The 11,478-nt window shown below is 42.6% G+C and overlaps 1 protein-coding gene across 1 annotated transcript in view; it reads left to right on the forward strand.

Annotated features, from left to right (window-relative positions):
* The first annotated feature begins 341 nt into the window (after window positions 1-341).
* The window catches only part of LOC311103043 (echinoderm microtubule-associated protein-like 5), a 55,101-nt gene continuing 43,964 nt past the window's right edge, over window positions 342-11,478 (forward strand). Inside the window, exon 1 of the mRNA XM_084144538.1 lies at window positions 342-880. Within this exon, the coding sequence (XP_084000664.1) occupies window positions 684-880 (197 nt within the window). The 5' untranslated portion in view covers window positions 342-683. The remainder of the gene's footprint in view (window positions 881-11,478) is intronic.

Genomic DNA, 11,478 nt, shown 5'->3' on the forward strand with positions numbered 1-11,478 from the left:
GAATGCGTGTGCTCTCTAAAAATATATATAATTGGTGTATTACCTATAGCCTTTGCATGGATAGAAAACTACTGCAGAATGTTGAAGAAATGTGCAAAGGGGTAAAATATTAAACGGTGGCGCCATATACTTAGATTGACAGCTGTCAAAATCTTCCCGGCATTGACTTCACACCATGGGTTAGAGCCCATTCTTTAGGAGAGGACGTTTATGTCCAATTATAATGATTGCCATTGGTCCGTGAACATCCCTTCAAACGCTAAATGGATATTTGGGGATGTGATTGGACAGATTGTTGGTCTATCACCAATGTAGATAACATTTTGGGGCGGTGCTTGTAAATAAACGCGAAAACTCCATCTTTATAGGATTTGACAAGAGCTTCGACCTGCCTCGACTCTCGAGAGGGGCAGCTAGCCTAAGGTTGAAGTAGCGGTAGATATATGCTTTTCACTATGAAAAGGACAGCATAGTTAACCATTTTGAATTAAAGATAAGCATATAATCTCGAAGTAAAACTAGATTCAGTGAGACTATTATGCACATGGTACTCGAATGCCCGCTAAAACCGCTTGGACCGGATACGATGCATTTCCAGTGGAACTAAGAGATACGGATCGAATGAAATCCGTCTTGGTGAATGAAGAAATATAAAAAACTCACGACAGAAAAGAAGTACGGACATGGCTGACAGGACCGCTCCGAATTGTCACCTGCGACTAGAGTGGGTTTACGGGTATCGTGGACATCAGTGCCGCAACAACTTGTACTACACAGCGGCCAAGGAAATTGTCTACTTCGTCGCCGGTGTGGGAGTAGTGTATAACACACGTGAACACAAGCAAAAATTTTACTTGGGACACAACGATGACATAATCAGGTAATCCCATTTGCAGAAACTCATTCATATGCCGAGATCCAAAATAAAACGCAACGACCTAGCACCGATAAAAACACGAAAATGATCAAGTTTATATTTCTGTCGAGGAGATATTTTGCCTAAGTCTCTATTGAATCGAGGTTATGAGTTGTAATATGTGACTAACGTTATACAGTTTCAACGAGTCAAAATGGTATAGTTTGTGAAAACATCACACTGAGTCCTAACTTGTGAGCTAACTATCCTCTTTCAAAACCTAATGGATGGACAGCGACTTCATTAAAAGTAGCTTTCGTTTCAGCACCTACTTAGTGGACAGCGACTTTATTCAAAGTAGAGGCTTGGGTAATGATTTGAACGTGTTAGTTGTCTTGAAGGATGCAGTTGCTGTATCATATCTCTGATACAATACCGTATTTTTTTTCGGAACAAAAAGGTGAGACATTTTATTACACGATTCTAAACTGGATTTATTCTACATAAATTATGGCATTTGAAGTAAGTTATTTGCTGTCATCTTTCTGTAGGGCCCTGGTATTTCTTGTTAGTCACAGTGAAATACAGTAACTCCACTCTGCATTCACTATTCCACCCTTAAAACCCACGATGACTGCTCAGCGACCAACCTGGTCTCAGAGCATTTCGTATTATTATGCACGTAAATCCGCGAGACTTCATTTAGTATGATATGTAACATATTATAATTTGTATTTTATGTTTTACGAATTTGCAAAACGTACAATATGTTACGAATTTGCAAAATGTCTAATATGTTACGAATTTGCAAAACGTATGATATGTTAGCTAGCTCGCTAACGTTAGCTAGGCTAAGGGTTAGGGTTAGTGTTAAGGTTAGGTTAAGTTTAGGAGTAAAGTTAAAGGGTTAAGGTTAGGGGAAGGGTTAGTTAATAGGCTTAAGGTTAGGGTTAGAAGAAGGGTTAGCTAACATGTTAAGTAGTTGCAAAGTAGCTAAAAAATTAGCTACAATTCTAAAGTTGTCTGTGATGAGATTCAAACTCGCAATCTTTGGGTTGCTAGACGTTCACGTTATATGACCACCCATCCACCCCAACCAACCATCTGTCATAACCATCTGTCTTATGTAACAATACAAAATGTAACATATCATACTAAATGGCGCGTTCTCGGATTTACGTACAGAATAATACAAAATGCTCTGAGACCAGGTTGCAGTGACCCATCATAACTCCCAGGATAAATGGACTTGAAACATTCCAGGACCTTCAGGGAATGTTTGAAAAGCTGTAGTCTGTGAATCCCACAGAGATATTTCTGGTGGTGGGTCAGGTAAACTTGAATTGACACAGAGACCCACATTCATATGATCATTCCAATCATTCACATCAAGGGGGAGGAAGATTCTTTATTATAATTTGGTCTGTGGAGATTACCCCTTTCACTTCTAGGGGACAAATTGCAGCATCTTGCACCATACAATGACGCATTGTACTGAATGACCTGTGTCCACTGCTTCAGTGGCTGTGTTGTTGGCCTAGAGATGACTAGGATTATATACTGCAGTGTCGTTAGTCAGCTGTTCAGTTGATCCATTATTAATTAGTCAACAGAGAGACAGACCTTGCATTGCCTTGACTTCTGTGTGAAGTGCTTCAGTTCAAATGCCATGAGGAGGCGATCCATCTCTAGTACATATCAGAAGCATATGTGTAGTGGAGGTAGTTCAGTGAAGCTCATGCCATGAGTGGCCTTGTCTGAGACCTGAAGACTTGTGTTGGCTCTCCATGCTTAGACTTTAGCTTGGTGAGCTAATACAGTCTTGTGGTGCACAGATGACTGTGTTTTGGTTACCTCAGAGGTGAGGGCTCAGGGGAAGCAGTGTGGAGCAGGCACAGGAGACAGAACTGTAGCTGTTTGGCGGGCGGCTCTCTCTCACGTTGCACGAAGTCATGTGAAAAAGATGCAGCCGCCTCAAATAGCAGTGGGAGTTTCAGTCATCTCCCTCCTCACTGTGCTGTTTTCATTTTCTACAGAGGAAACAGCCACAGAGACAGCTCTCTACAGTGAATGGAGTCTAACTTTCATTGCTTAGAGTCAGTCTGTGTTTTATTCAGTCAGTCTGACTTTATTCAGTTCTTCCGTTTGTTTGTCTTAAAGCTATGTTTAGATTTGTTACAGTGTTTTGTGTGCTGGATGAATTAATTGCTCTCCTCATATATCACCCTCTTGATGTTATCCCTGTGGCGTTCTCTGTCTGCCAGTCTTCCAGTCTGACCCTCTGACTGTCTGAGTGACTGAGGAGAGCTAGTTAATGGCCAGGTGAGGAACATGAATGAAAGGCCATTTCATTGGACTGACTAGGACCTGTTCATTCTCACTGAGTCGCGCCCAGCATAGTACTTTGTGGTACTGTCTTGTCTATCCACTCCACTACAGTATAAGTGTTTTATGTCCTCTAGTCTACAGTAACTACAGTATACGTGTTTTCTGTCCTCTAGTCAACAGGAACTACAGTATACGTGTTTTCTGTCCCCTAGTGTACAGTAACTACAGTATACGTGTTTTCTGTCCTCTAGTCAACAGGAACTACAGTATACGTGTTTTCTGTCCCCTAGTGTACAGTAACTACAGTATAAGTGTTTTCTGTCCTCTAGTCTACAGTAACTACAGTATAAGTGTTTTCTGTCCTCTAGTCTACAGTAACTACAGTATAAGTGTTTTCTGTCCTCTAGTCAACAGGAACTACATTATACGTGTTTTCTGTCGGACTATCTGCCCGGACTATGTGCATTGACCCCCCTTTGCACTAACTATTTTGACTCATCACATACGCTGCTGCTACTGCTTATTATATATCCTGTTGCCTAATCACTTCACCCCTACCCATATGTACATAAATTATCTACCTCAATTACCTCATACCCCTGCACATCGACTCGGTGCTGGTACCCTGTGTATATAGCCAAGTTATAGTTACTCATTGTGTATTTATTCCTCGTGTTATTATCTTGCTATTCTTTTTCTATTTTTCTCTCTGCATTGTTGGGAGGGGCCTGTAAGAAAGCGATTCACTGTTAGTCTACACCTGTTGTTTATAAAGCATGTGACAAATAAAATGCGATTTGATTTGAAATACATCGTTACAGTTGTTGGCTAGGTAGCTAGCGATTTTTTGGGACATATTAGCATAGACATGACATCAGTCAAAACACCTCAAAACAAGAAATTGTATCAATAACAAGATACAATTAGCTTTAACGAGCCACCTACGATTACCCACATGGTAGTTTCTTGACATTGTTACTAGCTATCTGGCCGTTTAGAATAATAACAATGCACGACTTCCAGCCACATCGATGCGCGTGCTTCACTTTCGTGACGCTGTCAGTCAACCCGTCTATAGCAGTAAACAAATCATTCACTCAACATTAATTCCGGTTATTGACTATGGCGATATCGTCTATACCAGTGGTCGATCTTCAAGGCATTCCTAGTCGATCACCAAACATTTCTGTAGAAAAGCCAACGATAAAGGCTTGCGCTCCTTTTTTCTCTCTCCATGTTTCGCCTACTGCGCTGGCCAATCGGACAGCTCAAATCACGGTGCCTACTTACAGTTTCCACGACCGCAGCTACAGCCAAGTTTGGCACTAGCCTACGTGAGATTTCATAACTTTTAAAACCATGACCAGAGACTGCCAAATAAAACAGCAAAGAGCATCTGTTTTTATGAGTGAGTTCATGTCTAAGTTTTATTCAGCACTGTCAACACTGTTTTTATTCAACACTATTACAAAACTTTAAAAGCGCTTCTCTCTACTTCCACTCGCTCTGCAGCTGCAATGAATGAGTAGTTAAGTGTATCGATAGCCCTGGATTTTTATTATTATTAGCTGCTCGTTTTGCCTATTTCATTTTCTCTGGTATTAGTAACAACATGAATTTGTGCCTGAGGTAGATGCGGTGCGACTCGAGTTTCGCCATCAGGTGGAAGACTGTGTCCCCTCTCTCTGGTCCCTCTCTCTGGTCAGTCTCACCGGAGTAAAGGAAGGAGTGTGAGAGGAGGATCCTCTGCTGCTCTCTCCCTCCCTCCGCTGAGACTAATGCCTTTTTCAAAACAACTGGGAATTCAGAAATCTCAGACTTCAGTGCGTTCAAGACAACTGGGAACGAGATCCGACTGGGGAAAATTGTTTTGAACGGTCATCCAACTCGGAAACTCGGTCATATTTCTAGAGCTCCGACTTTCTGACCTGAACTTCACTGACGTCATGATTTGACCTCGTTTTTGCCGAGTTCCCAGTTGTCATGAAAGCACCATGAACATCACATGCAGGTACCATCAGTCCAGTAAAATAAAAAAGCAAATTATTTCAATTTATGCTCAGCTGTGCCTTGTAAGTGCTACACCAACTGATCTATTTGTTGTCAAAGCTCGAGTTTTGAAATATAATATGGTCTGAAAAGAACAATATTGGCAGGCCAGTCATATAGCCAATATGCTGTGATAATGTATTAGGCCTACTGCACAAACCTCATTCCTACAGAACTGTTTTATTACGTTAATGGTACGTTTTTTAAATTCTGAGCGGCATATCTCGGCTTGCTTTTTGACTGCGAAAGTGATCTTGACTCAGCTGCCTCTGTATTGAAGCCATTGGACGCAGTTTATCATAGCGCATTGGAGATTGGGCCTGGGTGATTAGGGTACTCTTGTTCTCTCTCGTATCCTGTATCCTGTCCATGGAGGAAGGTTGTATGATCAATTCTCATTTCCTAGGCTTCAAGGCCTCTGGCCTAGTAGGCATGTCTTTGTTCATGCTTTGTTTTGTAAGTTAACCTTAGGATCTATATGCCTAGGATGATGCTTTGTTAATGTCAGTATTGCCTTGTAACTCGAGCTTTATGCCTTGTACGTGAATCCATTCATTTGAAAAGTTATGAAATAATACTTGCTTTGATATTCGCTTCTCATGACCATTCCTTGATCTTAGTCAGCTAAACGCATAATACTTGATTGCACATGGTTTTACAATAATGTTAAAATGGAGTCAGGTAAAGATATTCAGTTTAATACACTTTGATCATATTAATTGCATAGTCTTATCATGGGTCGCATGTGATGTGTAAAAATAATATGCATATATGTTAAATATTACCCCACTAAATCAGCATGAGCCCCTGCTTAAATAAAGTTAAAAAAATTCAATAACATCACCCACTGTTACTTGTTTTCTCTCTATCTCTCTTGCTGTAATTCCTCCTCTCCCTTTCTCTCTACCTTCCTGTTCGTCCCTACTCTCTGTGCTCTGTGTGGCCATGTCCATCTGTAACCCATGTGCACTTCCATTCTCTCATTTCTCATGTAATCCTTCATCTGTGTTGATTCGTGATGCTCTTTATTCTAATAGTATCAATGAGAGGGTGCTGCAGGACTGCTTGCCTCTGTCTGATGATGGTATTTATAGCCATTCTAAGCAACCTACTCACTCTCGCTTTGCCTCATTTCTCTGTTTCACCAACACTACAATCTATTTCAGCTCTTCTGGAATCCCTTATCTTATTAGCAGGACTTTGCGTGAGGCTGTTGCCTCTTTTGACGCAAGCGTTAGCTTGAAAGCAGGAATGTCTGACACATCTACATTTTTATCATCTTCTCTCTGACTTCAGATGTGTTTTCCTTGTTATTGATATGATGAGATGCAGATTGTGATTATGCTCACACAGTGACAGTTGATCCAGCCACACTCGTTTTCGTGCACTCTGGCACATTTGCTTGCTGTGCCCTTTTTAGATAAGGTTCCAAGTCTTCATTGGTAATGAATGTGTACTGTGTTGTATCTAGGTTACAGAGATTTAGTTGTGCAGTAGAAATGTAATGTGTCATCCTTTATCAGAGTTGGTGTGCTATATATATATAAAACAACACATCCCAGCAAACAGGGGATGTCCTAAGGACGTCCAGGGGACCATGACACAACCTCTTGACGTTCCGGGGACGTCCTAATGACACCTTTTTGTTTGCAGGGCATAGTGTGTGTGTAACATATGTGTTGAACCTATGCTCGGTCAAGTGCGGCATGAACATGCATGTTCTCAGGGTGAAGTCATGCGTGCGGTTTAGCTTATTACTGTGATGCTAATAGCTGGGGACAAGCCTTTTGCTCTTGGTTTTCCAGCACACACTCATCAGCTTGGCTATTCATTTCTGCATCCTGGTTGGCGCACGCCTGTTCAAAATCCCAATGAGTACACTAGTACTACAATCATCCATTCATTCATTATCCAAAGCTGCTTATCTTGGTTAGTGCTGCTACAAAGCTCAAGTATTTTCAACCCCCCATACCGCTATCCCTCGTCGAGCACATCCTGACCCCCCTTCCCCTACATGCACACACACACACACACACACAATTAAATCCTGATCATCATAGTATCTGACTGATGCATGAATGCACAAGAGAAAGGGTTTCTGAAGTGGAGTGGTATTTTCAGGTGCTCTGTGTGGATTGACAGGTCTGAGGCTGTTGGTGGGATAATGCCGTTGTGCACTCTAAAGATCATGTCTGTCTATTCCAATTAGGAGACTCCAGAGTGCATGACTGTTTATTTAGCATCTTCACTAAACTACACCAAGCTTTAGAAATAGAAAAATAAGAAAACGTGTTGTTGGTTTATTAAAGAAGGATCAAGTTTAACTGCATTTTGAGGTGTTGTCTTGGTTCCAGACACTAGCATAACAAACTCAATTTTGGCACTTTTGTTTAGTTTGGAGCTGCCTCGCCATAGACAGACAGGTGCAGTACATTGGCTGCGTTTACACAGGCAGCCCAATTCTGATCTCTTTTCTACTAATTGGTCTTTTGACCAATCACATCAGATCTTTTCACATCAGATCTTTTTCAGAGCTGATCTGATTGGTCAAAAGACCAATTAGTGAAAGAAATGGGCTGCCTGTGTAAAAGCAGCCATGGTGTAATATTGGCGGACAGATTAAACAAGCTTTATAAAAGCCAAGGAAGATAAATACTTTTTAAAATGTGCTAATCCTATACTTCCTTATAATCCTGGACAAGAGCAGACAAGGTGACTGCTGTGTTAGTGTGGATGAAAACTGACTTAGAAGCTAGCCATGTTGTGACAAGTGGTTTGTGTGTGTGTGTGTGTGTGTGAGTGAGTGCGTGTGTGTGTGTGTGTGACTGCGAAACATCATCATATCTCCCTTTTTAATATACTCTATCAATCAAGATACAAATATTTGTTTATTAGATTTTTGTTGTTGTTGATTGAAGTCATTTACTAATGTAGGGACTTGGATTCAAGAAAGATAGGCTGATGTAGTTGCTGATTTGAGAGCAGAATTTGTTCATTTATTAGCCATGTCAATATAATTGAGTTGCCCCTAAGCAACAATTATTGTTTGAGAGGAATCAATTAAGATTTATACAATTAGCAGACTTACTGTGAAACTAAACAAACACACATCATGCAAGCATGCACACCGTGCTTCAGTGAAACCCTTTTTCCTAATGACTCTATTGATCGAACACTTTAGTTAAATGGTTCCATGGCTGGCCCTGAGTGACCTTCGACTTTTCCCCTGCCATGGCTCTGTCACCATGATGATGGGCCATAATCCATACCAAGTCCCTGAGCCACTGTCACTGTCCCTGGGGTTTACATTGGTTCCTCTGAACATGCCCTATTCACTTTATCTTCCCAACAGTACAGATGTAGGATCTTAATTTGAGCCAGGAAAGTAATCCTGCATCAACAGGAAATTTGAATTATTATATGAATTATATTTAATGGACATTTTTGTAGGGGTTCATTCTTTTATTTTGGAGGGGCAAATCAGGTCTGAAATTTCAAAGTGGAAATTACAAACTTTAGAAGCCTTTTTAAAACTTAAATACACTACACGTTTGCATTTCCTACTTAGCAGGAAAATTCTCAGCAACATCCAGCACCACCCTCCATGACTGCAGAGTTATCCAGCATCCAGTACCACCCTCCATGACTGCAGAGTTATCCAGCCCAACACGCCTGCCTGCCTGCCTGCCTGGATTCAGAGTGCTCTTGGCAGGTGGAAGCCAGCCACATCAAACAGCCGTTTATCAAACCAGAGAACTGCAGCACTGCAGCACCCCCCAGCCTCGATATTTCCCAATCTCATTAGCTGATAGAAATGTAATTGAAGCGGTGACGTTATTGTGACGGAAGGACTGGGAGGAGTGTTGCTATTGTACTGTCTGTAGCTGTTTGTCACATTATGTCAGTACAGGGCAAGGAAAACTCCAAGAGAGAGGTTGGACTGGACATCAAGTAAAGAAAGAAACTGACTCTACGAGTCAAGAGATGTACCATCTTTATAAACTAGTAGAGTGGCCCAAGGGGCTCAATCTTGATTGATGTGGTGTGCCCCGGCTTAGCCCTGCCTTCACGGGGTGGGTTGCAGTTTGGCCTGTCCCATCTGTCCACAGGATTGAGTTGGGAGGAGGAGAGGTTAATGGCCTTGTCTCAACCCTCACTGTCACTGGTAATGAAAAAGTAGACTGGTCCCCCATCTCTCCACACACTCTCCAGCTGCTCTGAGGAGAACACAGACTCTGCTTGGGATTTCCTTAATAAGGACATTTCTCTACCCTCGGATTTAGAAAGGAAAGAACAGACGTTCTCTAAGTCTGTTGTGTAAAAAAGACAGTGAAAGTCATAGTGCTATTTGGCTAGAGTAATGCAACCTCTGTAGGAAATGTAGAATCACAGTCAAATGGTTTTTGTCTGTTTCTGACCTTGAGTATTCAGAAATGCAGAGCACAGAGTTTGTACTCTGCAATGCAAAGTGCAATGTTTGTACAAAGGTTCATTGATCCGATGTCCTTCTCTTTGTTTAATTTGTGTACTGAATAAAGCTGCTGAATGTATGGTATCGATATCAGTGTGCTGTTGACCTGATGACTATTACACAGTTTGAAAAGCATTTTAATGTCCTCCTGTATCTCAAAGAGCACCAATCATATTATCTTCCTCTGACTACTGTTTTTAGCTGCTTGGATATGATTATGTAATTCATACAAGAGATGATGAGAAGTGTCGCAGCGGTCTAAGGCGGTGCATCGCAGTGCTAGAGGCGTCACTACAGATCCGAGTTCGATCCCGGGCTGTGTCGCAGTTGGCTGCGACCGGGAGACCCATGAGGCGGCGCACAATTGGCCCAGCGTTGTCCAGGTTAGGGGAGAGTTTGGCCGGCCAGGATGTCCTTGTCCCATCGCGCTCTAGTGACTCCTTTGGCGGGCCGGGCACATGCATGCTGACTTCGGTCGCGTGCATGTACAGTGTTTCCTCCGACACAGTGGTGCGGCTGGCTTCCGGGTTAAGCGAGCAGTGTGTCAAGAAGCAGTGCAGCTTGGCAGGGTCGTGTTTCGGAGGACGCATGGCTCTCGACCTTCGCCTCTCCCGAGTCCGTACGGGAGTTGCAGCGATGGGACAAAAAACAACAACAAAAAAAAGATTAAGATCCACAGCACCACGGCTGAATAGAGGAATTACACCACCAGGCTAAAAAGCAATTTCCAGAGCTGTGACAGAGCAAGCAGAATAGTTCTGCAGCGCATTTCAAATGCAAATTGAATGTCACAATAAAATATGAAAAACTCCTGACCCCGGGAAGCCTGGTTTCCCAGAGAAACCCCCCTCTGGCGCCTCCCCCCTCTGAGCTGATAGGAGTCAGCAGCACACGGCTGCAGTGGATCTCTGGCCTGCTCTCTGAATACACCGATACAGGATTAGAAGTTGTGGAGTGCAGTTGGCAAAACAGGTGCCCTGATTATAATGGTGGGAGCTCGTCGCAGCATGAAATATATAACAGGCCAACACAAGGGAAATAATTTCCCAGTGAATCATTCAGACCTGCCTGGAATGTGATTGGCAGCTGCTGGAAGGGGGATGCTACATGCATCAGACTGTTGCTCAGATGTAGAGTATGCCCCGATGGAGGTGGGGGAGAGCAGAGAGGGGCTGCTTCTGATGACTACAGTATCTGTGCTTCGGAGCCCTAGATAATGTAGTAAAGGTGAAGGGGGCAAAGGGCAGGGCTTAGAGGATGAGAAATCCTGAAATAGGGCAGTGGGTAGGCTATTTCCTGCCATGTCCTGTGTGAGTGTACAACATCCAAGGAGGGTAAAGCTGTCATTCTGATTCACCATGATCCTGCCTTGGCCTGTCACAGATCCAACGATGCAACTCAGGCTAATAGCTTCCGCTCTCTGATAACGCTAGGCCTTCCTCTGCTCAGTCTTTATTTTTTATTTTTACCCAGGCTATCTGTGAGAGGGATCATCATTGATCATTAGGCCTATAGACTGTCAATTACATTTTACATTTTAGTCATTTAGCAGACACTCTTATACAGAGCAACTTACAGTTAGTGAGTGCATTTATTTTATTTTTTCATACTGGCCCCCCGTGGGAATCGAACCCACAACCCTGGCGTTGCAAACGCCATGCTCTACCAACTGAGCTACACAGGTCAATCATCTCACTGGTCTCTTTCTAGAGGGTGCAGCTGGGTTCTCTGGGTTCTCTCTTTCTCTTTCCGCCCTCTCTCTCACTCTGCCTTT

The sequence above is a fragment of the Coregonus lavaretus genome, assembly GCF_964263955.1.
Source record: "Coregonus lavaretus genome assembly, chromosome: 27".
NCBI lineage: Eukaryota > Metazoa > Chordata > Actinopteri > Salmoniformes > Salmonidae > Coregonus > Coregonus lavaretus.